Here is a 17589-nt window from a genome sequence, read left to right as displayed (position 1 = left end):
TAGGTTTACCCAGGATCAGAGGCTTGACAATCTACCTTGTAGGTTTACCCAGGATCAGAGGCTTGACAGTCTACCTTGTAGGTTTACCCAGGATCAGAGGCTTGACAATCTACCTTGTAGGTTTACCCAGGATCAGAGGCTTGACAGTCTACCTTGTAGGTTTACCCAGGATCAGAGGCTTGACAATCTACCTTGTAGGTTTACCCAGGATCAGAGGCTTGACAGTCTACCTTGTAGGTTTACCCAGGATCAGAGGCTTGACAATCTACCTTGTAGGTTTACCCAGGATCAGAGGCTTGACAATCTACCTTGTAGGTTTACCCAGGATCAGAGGCTTGACAATCTACCTTGTAGGTTTACCCAGGATCAGAGGCTTGACAGTCTACCTTGTAGGTTTACCCAGGATCAAAGGCTTGACAATCTACCTTGTAGGTTTACCCAGGATCAGAGGCTTGACAATCTACCTTGTAGGTTTACCCAGGATCAGAGGCTTGACAGTCTACCTTGTAGGTTTACCCAGGATCAGAGGCTTGACAATCTACCTTGTAGGTTTACCCAGGATCAGAGGCTTGACAATCTACCTTGTAGGTTTACCCAGGATTAGAGGCTTGACAATCTACCTTGTAGGTTTACCCAGGATCAGAGGCTTGACAATCTACCTTGTAGATTTACCCAGGATCAGAGGCTTGACAGTCTACCTTGTAGGTTTACCCAGGATCAAAGGCTTGACAATCTACCTTGTAGGTTTACCCAGGATCAGAGGCTTGACAATCTACCTTGTAGGTTTACCCAGGATCAGAGGCTTGACAATCTACCTTGTAGGTTTACCCAGGATCAGAGGCTTGACAATCTACCTTGTAGGTTTACCCAGGATCAGAGGCTTGACAGTCTACCTTGAAGGTTTACCCAGGATCAGAGGCTTGACAATCTACCTTGTAGGTTTACCCAGGATCAGAGGCTTGACAATCTACCTTGTAGGTTTACCCAGGATCAGAGGCTTGACAATCTACCTTGTAGGTTTACTCAGAGGCTTGACAGTCTACCTTGTAGGTTTACCCAGGATCAGAGGCTTGACAATCTACCTTGTAGGTTTACCCAGGATCAGAGGCTTGACAGTCTACCTTGTAGGTTTACCCAGGATCAGAGGCTTGACAATCTACCTTGTAGGTTTACCCAGGATCAGAGGCTTGACAATCTACCTTGAAGGTTTACCCAGGATCAGAGGCTTGACAATCTACCTTGTAGGTTTACCCAGGATCAGAGGCTTGACAATCTATCTTGTAGGTGTTTTTGTAACAGCTGTCTCTTTCCATTCAACAAAGCAGCAAGGATTGTTTTAAGGTGGAGATATGGTTCTTGTTTCAGTCATGGGTTGTTTTAAGGTGGAGATATGGTCCTTCTGTTGTAGTCATGGGTTGTTTTAAGGTGGAGATGTGGTTCTTCTTGTTTCTGTTATGCAGGTGAATGAGGACCCAAAAGCGACTTGGCGAAAACAGAGTCTTTAATCCAGTAAAGTAAAATACAATCAAAAAACACAACTTCCACTCGTAATGACGAGAACCGACTGGAGACTCGATCTTGAACAGCAGGTAGCCTCGGGAAGGCACTTGAACCTAGCAGCCTCAGACACCTGCTCACCACGCAGCATCTGAGGGAAACACGACACGACTGGGCGAAACACAAACACAGCACGGTGACCAATACATACAAGGATCCGACAGGACAGGAACGGAAAACAAAGGAAGAAATAGGGACTCTAATCAGGGGAAAGGATCGGGAACAGGTGTGGGAAGACTAAATGATTGATTAGGGGAATAGGAACAGCTGGGAGCAGGAACGGAACGATAGAGAGAAGAGAGAGCGAGAGAGTGAGAGAGGGAGGGGGAGAGAGAGGGATAGAAAGAGGGAACGAACCTAATAAGACCAGCAGGGGGAAACGAACAGAAGGGAAAGCATAATGACAAGACAATATATGACAAAACATGACAGTACCCCCCCACTCACCGAGCGCCTCCTGGCGCTCTCGAGGAGGAACACTGGCGGCAACGGAGGAAATCATAGATCAAACGGTCCAGCACGTCCCGAGAAAGAACCCAACTCCTCTCCTCAGGACCGTAACGGAAAACGAAAAAAAAGGGAAACTAGGGTACTACTCTAAAAAAAAAATGAGACACGGGTAGAGAACTGAAAACTTTAGAGCAAACAGGACCACACAGGCCAGGAGAGTAACAACTAGGGACAGACTGAGACACAGCAAGGGCAGGAACAAGAACAGGAGAGATGCGATGGCAGGGAACAGACTGAGACCCAGCAAGACCAGGAGCAGAAGCAGAAAAATACGCACAAGGGTGGACCCCATCGTCAGTATCGGAGCGCTGGGACAGAATGGCTCCCACGCCCACCCCGACGCGTCAACCTCAACAAAAACTGTTTAGTGACGTCAGGTGCAACAAGGATAGGATCGGAAGCAAAACGCTTCTTAAAGAGATCAGAACAACAATCATACGACCGGTGAGGAGGAAGGGAGTTGGTTCTGGACCGACTGAAGACCGTGCGCAGACCATGATATTCCTCCGGCACTCCTGTCAAATCACCAGGTTCCTCCTGAGAAGAGGGGACAGAACAAACAGGAGAAATAGCAGACATTAAACACTTCACATGACAAGAAACGCTCCAGGAAAGGACAGAACCACTAGACCAATCAAAAGAAGGATTATGACACACTAGCCAGGGATGACCCAAAACAACAGGTGTAAAAGGTGAACAAAAAATCAAAAAGAAATGGTCTCACTATGGTTACCAGATACAGTGAGGGTTAAAGGTAGTGTTTCATATAATATACTGGGGAGAGGACTACCATCCAAGGCAAACATGACCGTGGGCTCCCTAACTGTCTGAGAGGAATGTCATGTTCCCGCGCCCAGGCTTCGTCCATAAAACAGCCCTCTGCCCCAGAGTCTATTAATGCACTGCAGGATGCTGCCGATCCGGTCCAGCGTAGATGGACCGGTAAAGTAGTACATGTACTTGACGGAGAGGACCGTCTAGTAGCGCTTATCAGTCGCCCTCCGCTTACTGATGAGCTCTGGCCTTTAACTGGACATGAAATGACAAAATGACCAGCGGAACCGCAATAGAGACAGAGGCGGTTGGTGATTCTCCGTTCCCTCTCCTTAGTCGAGATGCGAATACCCCCAGCTGCATGGGCTCAACACCTGAGTCAGTGGGGAAAGACGGTAGTGTCGGAGAGAGGGGAGACACAGTTAACGCGAGCTCTCTTCTATGAGCTCGGTGACGAAGATCTACCCGTCGTTCAATGCGAATAGCGAGTTCAATCAAAGAATCCACGCTGGATGGAACCTCCCGAGAGAGAATCTCATCCTTAACCTTAGCGTGGAGTCCCTCCAGAAAACGAGCGAGCAACGCCTGCTCGTTCCAGTTACTGGAGGCAGCAAGAGTGCGAAACTCTATTGAGTAATCCGTTATGGATCGATTACCTTGACATAGGGAAGACAGGGACCAGGAAGCTTCTTTCCCAAAAACTGAGCGATCAAAAACCCTTATCATCTCCTCTTTAAAGTTCAGATAATTGTTAGTACACTCAGCGCTTGCCTCCCAGATAGCTGTGCCCCACTGCCGAGCCCGACCAGTAAGGAGTGATATGACGTAGGCAATCCGAGCTCTCTCTCTTGAGTATGTGTTGGGTTGGAGAGAGAACACGATATCACACTGGGTGAGAAAGGAGCGGCACTCAGTGGGCTGCCCAGAATAACAAGGTGGGTTATTAACCCTAGGTTCCGGAGGCTCGGAAGAACCGGAAGTAGCTGGTGACACGAGACGAAGACTCTGATACTGTCTTGAGAGGTCGGAGACCTGAGCGGCCAGGGTCTCAACGGCATGCCGAGCAGCAGACAATTCCTGCTCGTGTCTGCCGAGCATCGCTCCCTGGAACTCGAGAGTAGAGTAGAGAGAATCCATAGTCGCTGGGTCCATTCTTGGTCGGATCCTTCTGTTATGCAGGTGAATGAGGACCCAAAAGCGACTTGGCGAAAACAGAGTCTTTAATCCAGTAAAGTAAAATACAATCAAAAAACACAACTTCCACTCGTAATGACGAGAACCGACTGGAGACTCGATCTTGAACAGCAGGTAGCCTCGGGAAGGCACTTGAACCTAGCAGCCTCAGACACCTGCTCACCACGCAGCATCTGAGGGAAACACGACACGACTGGGCGAAACACAAACACAGCACGGTGACCAATACATACAAGGATCCGACAGGACAGGAACGGAAAACAAAGGAAGAAATAGGGACTCTAATCAGGGGAAAGGATCGGGAACAGGTGTGGGAAGACTAAATGATTGATTAGGGGAATAGGAACAGCTGGGAGCAGGAACGGAACGATAGAGAGAAGAGAGAGCGAGAGAGTGAGAGAGGGAGGGGGAGAGAGAGGGATAGAAAGAGGGAACGAACCTAATAAGACCAGCAGGGGGAAACGAACAGAAGGGAAAGCATAATGACAAGACAATATATGACAAAACATGACAGTTTCAGTCATGGGCAGTGTTCTTGGTTGGTCATCAATCGACAAGATAATTGAAGAAAAAAAAACATGCTTATTTTACTTCATAATATACATATTTTAAAACGGCCCGAGTTCTATTCACAACGGTATTCAGTTGGTAAGAGACAGACATTCAGTAAATACTAGGAATAGATTGTCCTCCATCTATGCGTTATCCAGACAGAAAAAAGAAATGGGCAAAAGAACATTTTGATTTAGAGCAATAAAGAAATTGAATAAATTAACTGAGCAAACCAGAAACCCTTTCAATATATAAGTTTAAACATTATTTAAAAACAATTTAAATATAATACATAGAAATGGATTATAGTATATATACTATATTTAAATTGTAGATGAAGAATCAATATTTTTTTAGATGGAGTATTTATTGGGTCATTATGCTAGTGTATTATGTATGTTTGTAATAGTGTGTTATATGTGGAACATTTGATTGTATTATACATTGTATTTTAATGTTAAAGACTCTTGGAAGATTAGTTCTAATGGGGACTAAAAGAGATCCAATGGCCACTGTAGACTGATTCATTTTATTTGTCAGTAAAAAAATAAACACTAAAAAATGTTTCAAGTGACTGGGATCGCATGATAAAGTTGTGGACATATTTCCATTGTTGACATGAATACATATAAAATTACATAGAGACACATTACAGAGATACAGACACATTACAGAGACACATTAAAGAGACACATTACAGAGATACATTACAGAGATATATGATATGCCATTTAGCAGACGCTTTTATCCAAAGCGACTTACAGTCATGTGTGCATACATTCTACGTATGGGTGGTCCCGGGGATCGAACCCACTACCCTGGCGTTACAAGCGCCATGCTCTACCAAATACATATAAAATTACATAGAGACACATTACAGAGATACATTACAGAGACACATTACAGAGATACATTACAGAGACACATTAGCTAGCTAACATTATCTCTCTGGCTAATCCTCCATGGACATGGTAAGTTTTAATTTTGACCTGTTGTCGCCATTGGTTATAGCTAGCCAGCTAACATTTTGACCTGTTGTAGCCATTGGTTATGGCTAGCCAGCTAACGTTTTGACCTGTTGTAGCCATTGGTTATAGCTAGCCAGCTAACATTTTGACCTGTTGTAGCCATTGGTTATGGCTAGCCAGCTAACGTTTTGACCTGTTGTAGCCATTGGTTATAGCTAGCCAGCTAACGTTTTGACCTGTTGTAGCCATTGGTTATAGCTAGCCAGCTAACGTTTTGACCTGTTGTAGCCATTGGTTATAGATAGCCAGCTAACGTTTTGACCTGTTGTCGCCATTGGTTATAGCTAGCCAGCTAACGTTTTGACCTGTTGTATCCATTGGTTATAGCTAGCCAGCTAACGTTTTGACATTTTGATATCTGTTTAGTGAATGACAGTAAATGTGTGTATGAGAGAGAGAGAGAGAGAGAGAGAGAGAGAGAGAGAGAGAGAGAGAGAGAGAGAGAGAGAGAGAGAGAAGAGACAAGACAGAGAAAGAGAGAAAGAGAGAAGAGAGAGAGAAGAGAGAGAGACAGAAATAGAGAGAGAGAGAGGAGAGGGGAGAGAGAGTGTGTGTGTGTGTGTGTGTGTGTGTGTGTGTGTGTGTGTGTGTGTGTGTGTGTGTGTGTGTGTGTGTGTGTGTGTGTGTGTGTGTGTGTGTGTGTGTGTGTGTGTGTGTGTGTGTGTGTGTGTGTGTGTGTGTGTGTGTGTGTGTGTGTGTGTGTGTGTGTGTGTGTGTGTGTGACATTGTAAGCAAGCCTAGTTCTTGAAACGTGTTCCCCCCAATATGGATGTGAAATGTTTGATTCATCGGGGATCCTTGAATGTTTGTTTTTTGTGTTCTGTTTTATATCTTGATATCTTCAATGTGTAGTGATTCATAATAGCCAGCTTTGTAAGAGCTAAGTTTGTACTAGCCTTGCGGATGTTCATTAATGTTTATTCTCTGTATCTGTTCTCACTGAGACTGGATTCTCCAGGAGACATGTTATTCAGCTTCCCATGACTGCCCAATCGTACACTCTCAGAAGAAGAAGGTGCTACAGTGTCAAGAACCTAAAGAGGTTCATTGGCTGTCCAAATAGGAGAACCCTTTGACGAATCTGCTTTGGTTCCATGTAGAACCCTTTTTGGTTCCATGTAGAACCCTTTTTGGTTCCAGGTAGAACCATTTTTGGTTCCATGTAGAACCCTTTTTGGTTCCAGGTAGAACCCTTTTTGGTTCCATGTAGAACCCTTTCCATAGAGGGTTACACATGGATCTCAAAAGGGTTCTACCTGGAACCAAAAATGGTTGTTCCTTGAACCAAAAAGGGTTAGGGACGGCCAAAGAACCAGTCTCAGTGTGCAAAACCTGGTTGAAAAGACATCAATACGATATATTTTTTTATATATTCCATATATTTTTTTATGACGTCTTAATCTGGTCACAAACTAAGTGAAAAATGAAGGGTACATATTGGAGGGTACACAGTTCATGAATTAGGCTAGCTTACAATGTGTCTCTCTCACTCACTCACACACACACACACACACACACACACACACACACACACACACACACACACACACACACACACACACACACACACACACACACACACACACACACACACACACACACACACACACACACACACACACACACAGTAAAGGCTTTGGGGGGGCAGTTGGATGTTAAACAGTAGGCTATAGAGATTTCAATTAAAATAATTTAAAACCCCTGTAGGTCTAAGCCCTTAGAGAACAATAACTACTAAGCTAACATATGGAATTGTTTTAATATGGTCATTAAATGTATGATTTAGCATTTTGAATTTTAGTCCCCCTATGGGTATACAAAAATATATACTTTTTTGGGGGGGGTCCAAAATTTAATTTGGCCTTTACTGCTATAGCCCATAGAAACACATTGAATAACACATCCAGAAAAGTCAAAACAGACAAGTCAAAAAAAATAATCATAAGGAACAAGATTTTGAAGTGTCTGTCCCTCATCACGTTATTTTTGGCTCATTTTACCCCCTATTCACTTTTTGCAATTTGTACATCCGGGTCCTGGGTTACATTCAGATGACTCTCCTGAAGCTTGTTTGCCGTGTAGAGCAGATCAACGAACACCGTCATGTTCGCATCCCCTTTTGTTATGGGTGACATATTAGTCTGTAGCTCCCATGGTTTGATCTGGACAGTCGAATTTGTGAAAAGACCTCTTCTAAATCAGGATTTCTGCTACAAAGCGTTCAGACCACTGCCATAAATCGTATGGATGTCATAGAGCCAAACAACCGACTGTCGCGCTCGTGAGTCTCCCCTTTCGATATTGGTGAAATATTCGTTTGTAGCTCACACGGTTTTACAGACGCTATATCTTGTTCGGATCCTCTTTATGTGTAGAAAAAGGCTGCTTTCACAAGCCCCATGTTATGGAAAAGGTGCAAACGTTATAACGGCTGATAGAGGGGATTGAACGGCAGTCAGTACAATAATGAATTCATAATTAATCTCATAAACGCACAGGAGGCTATTCAACAGTCAAAATGACAGTCGACTTCAGGTGGATTTAATAAGTCTATGATCTCACCAAATGGACAATAAAGGTTCTACATCTTCTATCCTAACACCTGCTTCCCAGACCAAACCTTGTAATCAAACATAACACAATAATCCAGATTTGACAGTTCTTTGTAAATTAAAAGGACCTTTTGAATTACAGGTTTGGCATTAAGAGCGTTTGATCTGGTTTTAGTGCCCTCTTTACCGTACATGATGCTGGAGGTCTAGGCCAATAAAACCTTTTGTCAAGGGTTTATGAATAAAAGCAAAGCAGGCTGTCCACTCCCTGTATTAAACCAAACCTGATTGTTTACAGTGTCTTTTCATCTGGAACAGCAGAGGCCTAACGTGGTTGTTAGTCTGGTTTTGAGCCCGTAGGCCAATACGAGACAACCTTCGTGGTAATACATCTATTTGACAGGTCGGAAATGCCTGGAGTCCACCGGGATAGGTGCATACCTGTCTACCCGCAGATAGGGTTTCCTGCATGACCCACTTAAAAGCGGCCCATCCTCTCTGCTGCGGTCTCTCTCCATCTCCGACCGCTAAAGAGCAATGAGGAACCCACAATCGTCCATCCTGCTCTCATTTCTCGGTGAGTTAATGGCATCATTTAGTCTCAGATAAATGGACAAGTATAAAGCGACTGTGTAAAAGTACAATGTCATTTAGAGAGGCGCAAACTTGAGCCATTACGCGCGTCAGAAAACAAACCGCTTCAGCCTATGTGATTACATGTTCACTGGCTACGCACTTTATTTGTAATGACTTGTTTTTAGAAAAGGATAGATAAAGAGAAATCATCACAGCGTCAATTGACATCGTCCATTTAATTTTTAAAAAAAAATTTTAAGGTGTGAAAAGTTGAAATAGCCTAATCCTGTAAGAATGCAGGGATGTACGCCATAAGGGAATACATACATCACGTCTCGGAGCATGGTGTACTGTAGAAGTGATTGTGCTTCCTCATACCTAGGGCTTCTCTGAGACATTCTTGTCTCAAATGGCAATATGGGGAGGGACTGGCTGCATAAATGATACATACAAGCAGGCTTGTGCATCTATTCCATTTTACCCGATGTGACTTCTGATGACTTTTTCTACCTGACATTATACATTTCAATGAATGAGTAAATGTAATTAAATGTTCTTGTCTAATCGCCAGTTGGCAACCCACCCGTTATGGGATTAATTTACACATAAACAAACATTGCAATAATTCAGTGATTTAATAAATATATATTCCGGTGTTCTCTGCTCATAACAAACCTACCCACGGGGCTCCTACGTCAAATCAATGTCTATTCCACGTTGGTTCAACCGTATTTATTTTAAATGACGTGGAAACAACGTTGATTCAACCATTGTGTGACAAGTGTGTATTATCATGATGCCTCTTTTATTGGCCTCATCAACTCAGCTGTTTGGAAAAAATAAATAAATACATGTTTATTTATTTAACCAGGCAAGTCAGTTAAGAACACATTCTTATTTTCAATGACGGCCTAGGAACAGTGGGTTAACTACCTGTTCAGGGGCAGACCGACAGATTTGTACCTTGTCAGCTCGGGGGTTTTGAACTTGCAACCTTACAGTTACTAGTCCAACACTCTAACCACTAGGCTACCCTGCTGTGACCGCCCCATGTTGGCTGCCATGGTTACAGGGAGAGTAGAGGAATATTTACCTGTCTATTGTTTAAGCTACTATGGTACTGTATTTTGTTACCTGGTTACAATACTTTCTGGCTGTCTGACGAGGGCATATTCTATTCTTGTTGCAGGCTGACGTTTTAGAGTCATGAATTTGGCCCTCGAGGCAGAACTGAGCATTTTCCGCTCGATGGGCCAGCTGCAAAGTCAAAAATTGTCTACAGAACCTGTCAAACGTTTGGACACACCTACTCATTCAAGGGTTTTTCTTTATCTTTTACTATTTTCTACATTCTAGCATAATAGTGAAGACATCAAAACTATGGAGTCATGTAGTAAACGGTTAAACAAATCAAAATATGTTTTAGATTCTTCAAAGTAGCCACCCTTTGCCTTGACGACAACTTTGCATTCTCTCAACCAGCTTAACCTGGAATGCTTTTCCAACAGCCTTGAAGGAGTTCCCACATATGCTGAGCACTTGTTGGCTGCTTTTCCTTCACTCTGCGGTCCAACTCATCCCAAACCATCTCAATTGGGTTGAGGTCGGTTCATTGTAGAGGCCAAGTCATCTGATGCAGCACTCCATTACTCTCATTCTTGGTCAAATAGCCCTTACACAGCTTGGAGGTGTGTTGGGTCATTGTCCTGTTGAAAAACCTAAGCGCAAACCAGATGGGATGGTGTATCACTGCAGAATGCTGTGGTAGCCATGCTGGTTAAGTGTGCCAGCATGCTTCACGGTGGAACCACACATGTGGAGATCATCCGTTCACCTACTCTGCGTCTCACAAAGACACAGCGGTTGGAACCAAAAATCTAAATTTTGGACTCTTCAGAACAAATGACAGATTTTCCCGGTCTAATGTCCATTGCTCGTGTTTCTTGGCCCAAGCAAGTCTCTTCTTCTTATTGGTGTCCTTTAGTAGTGGTTTCTTTGCAGCAATTCTACCATGAAGGCCTGATTCACGCAGTCTCCTCTGAACAGTTGATGTTGAGCTGTGTCTGATAATTGAACTCTGAAGCATTTATTTTGGCTGCAATTTCTGAGGCTGGTAACTCGAATGAACTTATCTTCTGCAACAGAGGTAACTCTGGCTCTTCCTTTCCTGTGACGGTCCTCATGAGAGCCAGTTTCATCATAGCACTTGATGGTTTTTGCGACTGCACTTGAAGAAACTTTCAAAGTTCTTGAAATGCTCTGCATTGACTGACCTTCATGTCTTAAAGTAATGATGGACTGTCGTTTCTCTTTGCTTATTTGAGTTGTTCTTGCCATAATATGGACTTGGTCTTTTACCAAATAGGGCTATGTTCTGTATACCACCCCATACCTTGTCACAACACAACTGATTGGCTCAAACACATTAAGACAGAAATAAATTACACAAATTAACTTTTTAACTAGGCACACCTGATGATTGAAATGCATTACAGGTGACTACTTCAAGAAGCTGGTTGAGAGAATGCCAAGTGTGCAAAGCTGTCAAGGCAAAGGGTGGCTACTTTGAAGAATCTCAAATATAAGATGTATATATTTTTGGTTACCACATGTTTCCATGTGTTATTTCATAGTTTTGATGAATTCACTATTATTCTATAATAGTACAAGTAAAGAAACCCTTGTATGAGTCGGTGTGTCCAAACCTTTGCCTGCCACTGTATCTCTAGGGCAGGGCTGTCCAACCCTCTTCCTGGAGATCTACTGTCCTGTAGGTTCAGTCCAACCCTCTTCCTGGAGATCTACTGTCCTGTAGTTTCAGTACAACCCTCTTCCTGGGGATCTACTGTCCTGTAGGTTCAGTCCAACCCTCTTCCTGGAGATCTACTGTCCTGTAGGGGTTCAGTCCAACCCTCTTCCTGGAGATCTACTGTCCTGTAGGGGTTCAGTCCAACCCTCTTCCTGGAGATCTACTGTCCTGTAGGGGTTCAGTCCAACCCTCTTCCTGGAGATCTACTGTCCTGTAGGGGTTCAGTCCAACCCTCTTCCTGGAGATCTACTGTCCTGTAGGGGTTCAGTCCAACCCTCTTCCTGGAGATCTACTGTCCTGTAGTTTCAGTACAACCCTCTTCCTGGGGATCTACTGTCCTGTAGGTTCAGTCCAACCCTCTTCCTGGAGATCTACTGTCCTGTAGGGGTTCAGTCCAACCCTCTTCCTGGAGATCTACTGTCCTGTAGGGGTTCAGTCCAACCCTCTTCCTGGAGATCTACTGTCCTGTAGGGGTTCAGTCCAACCCTCTTCCTGGGGATCTACTGTCCTGTAGGGGTTCAGTCCAACCCTCTTCCTAGGGATCTACCTTCCTGTAGGTTTTCAGTCCAACCCTCTTCCTGGGGATCTACCTTCCTGTAGGTTTTCAGTCCAACCCTCTTCCTGGGGATCTACCTTCCTGTCAGTCCAACCCTCTTCCTGGGGATCTACCTTCCTGTAGGTTTTCAGTCCAACCCTCTTCCTGGGGATCTACCTTCCTGTAGGTTTTCAGTCCAACCCTCTTCCTGGGGATCTACCTTCCTGTAGGTTCAGTCCAACCCTCTTCCTGGGGATCTACCTTCCTGTAGGTTTTCAGTCCAACCCTCTTCCTGGGGATCTACCTTCCTGTAGGTTTTCAGTCCAACCCTCTTCCTGGGGATCTACCGTACTGTAGGTTTTCAGTCCAACCCTCTTCCTGGGGATCTACCGTACTGTAGGTTTTCAGTCCAACCCTCTTCCTGGGGATCTACCGTCCTGTAGGTTTTCAGTCCAACCCTCTTCCTGGGGATCTACCGTCCTGTAGGTTCAGTCTAATCCTCTTCCTGGGGATCTACCTTCCTGTAGGTTCAGTCCAACCCTCTTCCTGGGGATCTACCTTCCTGTAGGTTCAGTCCAACCCTCTTCCTGGGGATCTACCTTCCTGTAGGTTCAGTCCAACCCTCTTCCTGGGGATCTACCTTCCTGTAGGTTTTCAGTCCAACCCTAATTTAGCATATCTGATTCAGCTAGTTAAGGTCTTGTTGAGCAGCTAATTAATATAATCTTGTGTGTTAAATTAGGTTGGACTGAAAACCCACAGGACAGTAGATCTCCAGGAAGAGGGTTGAACTGCCCTTATCTAGGGTGTCTACCCACACTGCCCAGAGTGGGTGAAAAATGTACTTTGCTGTTGAAATTTCACTTCATGTTATAAAATACATTTTACTGAAACAAATGTGATTTTTCATGTTCTGAATCGTTCAGTGTGGTCTTTCTCTCTAACATATCAACATCTACACCCAGATAAGTCTGATTTCATAACCTAATACATCCCATAATAAGCACCGAGAAATGAGCTTTGAGTACGGAACATTTCTGGGATCTTTCATTTCAGCGCTTATGAAAGATGAAACTAACACTTTACATGTCCATTTCTATTTTCATGTATTTTTTTCAGTGTAGTTGATGTCTCCCAAATCTATTTGTTTATTTGTTTTATTTATTTTTTTGAGAAGAAAGATGACTAGTTCAACGGATTCTGATTTAAAAAAAATATTTTTTATATTTTTTTATTACGGGAGTGTATATACACAACTTAACATGTCTTACCCATTTTTTGTCAAATGATGCTTTTCCAATCAAATGCGTTTTTCATTGGATGCCCTTCCATATCGTTAAAAATGTATGAAATCAGAAATATAGGGTTAGGCATTCGGGTTGGCAATGTGGTTACGGTTAGATTTAAAATCAGATATTGTGTCTTTGGTCACTAGCTGGCACTGCCACAATCTACAGAGATGCCTTCAGTACATGAGTCATCCCAATGAATGCCAACCTGCATATTTGGTGCCTTGGGGATGGAGACGTTAACCTTGCGTCATTAAGTCATGTCTCAGGAATGTGGTGTTGACAAACGGAGCCGTGTTTTGGGGTAGCCACTGTACCAGTGTTTAGATCTCTTGTCATGCTAAACGTGACAATTTCATCAGGAGTTGGCAAGAGGGCAGAAATAGACTGGCATCCATGTTAACACCGGGGCCTTTTTTGACAACCCAATACCCCATCTGCTTGGCATGGAGCTTGGCATGGAGCTTGGCATGGAGCTTGGCATGGAGCTTGGCATGGAGCTTGGCATGGAGCTTGGCATGGAGCTTGGCATGGAGCTTGGCATGCTGATCACTGCCAGTCTTATGTGCCAGGCACCTTCACAAAATCAACTCCTCTCCTCCGTCATGTGGATAGAATGACAGGCTGGGCACAGTAACGGTCATTGCCAGGCCATCATTGTAAACAGTAAGTGATTTAATTGGCCTGGTAAAATAAAACATTAATTCAACTCAATTCGTTAAGAGTTTCAGGATGACATCAGACAACTGCCATGGCCCGTGGGGTGTTGAGGGTACAACTGCCATGGCCCGTGGGGTGTTGAGGGTACAACTGCCATGGCCCGTGGGGTGTTGAGGGTACAACTGCCATGGCCCGTGGGGTGTTGAGGGTACAACTGCCATGGCCCGTGGGGTGTTGAGGGTACAACTGCCATGGCCCGTGGGGTGTTGAGGGTACAACTGCCATGGCCCGTGGGGTGTTGAGGGTACAACTGCCATGGCCCGTGGGGTGTTGAGGGTACAACTGCCATGGCCCGTGGGGTGTTGAGGGTACAACTGCCATGGCCCGTGGGGTGTTGAGGGTACAACTGCCATGGCCCGTGGGGTGTTGAGGGTACAACTGCCATGGCCCGTGGGGTGTTGAGGGTACAACTGCCATGGCCCGTGGGGTGTTGAGGGTACAACTGCCATGGCCCGTGGGGTGTTGAGGGTACAACTGCCATGGCCCGTGGGGTGTTGAGGGTACAACTGCCATGGCCCGTGGGGTGTTGAGGGTACAACTGCCATGGCCCGTGGGGTGTTGAGGGTACAACTGCCATGGCCCGTGGGGTGTTGAGGGTACAACTGCCATGGCCCGTGGGGTGTTGAGGGTACAACTGCCATGGCCCGTGGGGTGTTGAGGGTACAACTGCCATGGCCCGTGGGGTGGTGTGAAGGACGAAGGGTACAACTGCTTTGCTAAAAGGGTATTTTGTTTGTTCTCTCTCTGTCTCTGACACACAGGTCTGTTATTAGTCTGGCCTGATGTACATTCTACAGATGTCCTCTCCTCCACACAGCCAGCCCCAACCAGCCCCCCCTGCTCCCACTGTGAGGCAGGAACAACAGCAGGTAGACCCTCTTCCTTGACTGCTACTACTGACCTGACATATTTTTTTAAACTCTCTACTATCTAAATATTTGTTTGGTGTTTTTATCCAGACCGGGAGCAGTCCCGTCCTCACATGGAGAAAGTGATGATCCGCAAATGTGACTCCAATCTGGAGAGCTACTGTCTCAACGGAGAATGTCTCTTACTGCTGGATCTCAACGAGCACCACTGCAAGTAAGAGAGAACAAATATTATAGGATTTATTGTCACATACATATGAAGGTGTAGTTTACCTGGTGTGTGTGTGATAGAGCTCTGTAATGGGATGGAGTGTGTGTGTGTGCACGCGTGTGACTCATGTCCCTCTCTCTCCAGGTGTGAGAGGGGTTGCGTGACTCATGTCCCTCTCTCTCCAGGTGTGAGAGGGGTTGCGTGACTCATGTCCCTCTCTCTCCAGGTGTGAGAGGGGTTGCGTGACTCATGTCCCTCTCTCTCCAGGTGTGAGAGGGGTTGCGTGACTCATGTCCCTCTCTCTCCAGGTGTGAGAGGGGTTACTACGGGCCCAGGTGTGCTCACCTGGAGATGGTGTTTCAGCCAATGAAAGAAGAGCATGTCATCCTGATGGTGGTATGTGGGGGCCTTCTGTTTATAGGCATTGCTGGAGCCTTCTACTTCTTCTGCCGATGGTGAGAGACAGTGGGGGAGAGAACATGTGTCACAGGAAGCTAGTGGGAGGAGCTAGAGGATGGCTCATTAATGGCTCAGACGGAATGTTATTAAACATGGAGCATGTTTGATTCCGTTCCAATGATTCCGTTCCAATGATTCCGTTCCAATGATTCCGTTCCAGCCATTACAATGAGCCCATCCTCCTATAGCTCCTCCCACCAGTCCTGTGTTTGTGTGTCTGTATCTGTGTGTCATTGGCTGCTCCTACTGTTCCAGGTACAAGAGGAATAGATGTCCACCCCAACAGAAACAGCAGACGTACCAGGAGGTGCAGATGGTGTGACGTGTGTATGTTTGACAGTAGCCATAAGGTCAATCATTATGTTACATAATATACTGTAGTTCTGTTACTTACCAGGGTTACGTTCATTAGGGCACGCAACGGAAAACATTTTTAAAAATGTATTTAAACTTTTTTTGTTTTTTTAAATAGTTTTGTAACGGATAATGTTTCACTCAGTTTTCTTCCATGCTGTGTCTACTGTACACGACTTCAGCATTTCTACTGTGTGTCTCAAACTGAAATTGTATTTTTGTCAGGAGTAAGTTTTGCATGGCTGTAAAGACTATTTCTCCTTCATGTTAGAATGGCTGACTATCCTGTTTGGTATCATGTCTGTTCCAGGTTTTGGCCATATTGAACTTCATATGCAGTATTTTAAATTATACAAATATTTGTTTTGTTTTTATTTATGAAATTTCTAATAAAACTTGTCCTTTTCTTTGTAGTTGTGTCTGAATGTCATCCTTGGTCCTTAGCTCTGAACATACACAAACACACCTACAACCAGGGCTTTAAAGTGTGACCAAATGCAGCCCAAATATTTTTTGTGACTTGTGAGTTTTTATTTGGGGAGCAGCAGTGCATTTAAAAAAAATGGAAATCCATACAAAATATATTTGTTTTTCGGAGCTAGAGATATTAATATTTAATATCTAGAGATATTACCTTAACCAGGCAAGTCAGTTAAGAACAAATTCTTATTTTCAATGAAGGCCTAGGAACAGTGGGTTAATCGCCTTGTTCAGGGGCAGAACGACATATTTGTACTTTGTCAGCTCGGGGGTTTGAACTTGCAACCTTCCGGTTACTAGTCGAACACTCTAACCACTAGGCTACCCTGCCGCCTCTACACTCTAACCACTAGGCTACCCTGCCGCCTCTACACTCTAACCACTAGGCTACCCTGCCGCCTCTACACTCTAACCACTAGGCTACCCTGCCGCCTCTACACTCTAACCACTAGGCTACCCTGCCGCCTCTACACTCTAACCACTAGGCTACCCTGCCGCCTCTACATTCTAACCACTAGGCTACCCTGCCACCTCTACACTCTAACCACTAGGCTACCCTGCCACCTCTACACTCTAACCACTAGGCTACCCTGCCACCTCTACATTCTAACCACTAGGCTACCCTGCCACCTCCACACTCTAACCACTAGGCTACCCTGCCGCCTCTACACTCTAAACACTAGGCTACCCTGCCTCCTCTACACTCTAACCACTAGGCTACCCTGCCGACGGGGCCAGCAAAGATGAGAATGAAGGTGATGAGAATACTGGCTGGGCTACAGTCACTAAGAGATAGCTAACATCAGTTAAGCCAGCGTCTAGCAAAGCCTACTGCTCATGACTCAACTACATCAGTTTGTAGTAGGAGCGCTGTTTGATGTACCTGGCAGATCCAAATGATGTTGCCAAGATGGTGAAGAAAGTGATTGCAACAGGATCAAGGAGAGAGAGAAGTGACTGCCTTATGCCTCACCAGAATCCAGGAAAGAGAGAGAGGTGACTGCCTCACCAGAATCAAGGAGAGAGAGAGGTGACTGCCTCACCAGAATCCAGGAAAGAGAGAGAGGTGACTGCCTCACCAGAATCAAGGAGAGAGAGAGGTGACTGCCTCACCAGAATC

General features: G+C 44.9%; 2 protein-coding genes across 4 annotated transcripts in view; both read left to right on the top strand.

Annotated features, from left to right (window-relative positions):
- The window catches only part of LOC124034708 (BMP-2-inducible protein kinase-like), a 478039-nt gene that overhangs the window by 96318 nt on the left and 364132 nt on the right, over window positions 1-17589 (top strand). The gene's annotated exons all lie outside the window — the stretch shown is intronic.
- On the top strand, window positions 7670-16402 carry LOC124034713 (proepiregulin-like). Its single transcript, XM_046348196.1, is given in 6 exon segments — window positions 7670-8697; window positions 8700-8744; window positions 14858-14965; window positions 15056-15179; window positions 15485-15631; window positions 15891-16402. Coding segments are annotated over 6 exon segments (552 nt in total). The 5' UTR covers window positions 7670-8636; the 3' UTR covers window positions 15958-16402.

This window comes from Oncorhynchus gorbuscha, linkage group LG04, assembly GCF_021184085.1.
Source record: "Oncorhynchus gorbuscha isolate QuinsamMale2020 ecotype Even-year linkage group LG04, OgorEven_v1.0, whole genome shotgun sequence".
NCBI classification, from domain to species: Eukaryota; Metazoa; Chordata; class Actinopteri; order Salmoniformes; family Salmonidae; genus Oncorhynchus; species Oncorhynchus gorbuscha.
This window is presented reverse-complemented; position numbering and strand designations above follow the sequence as displayed.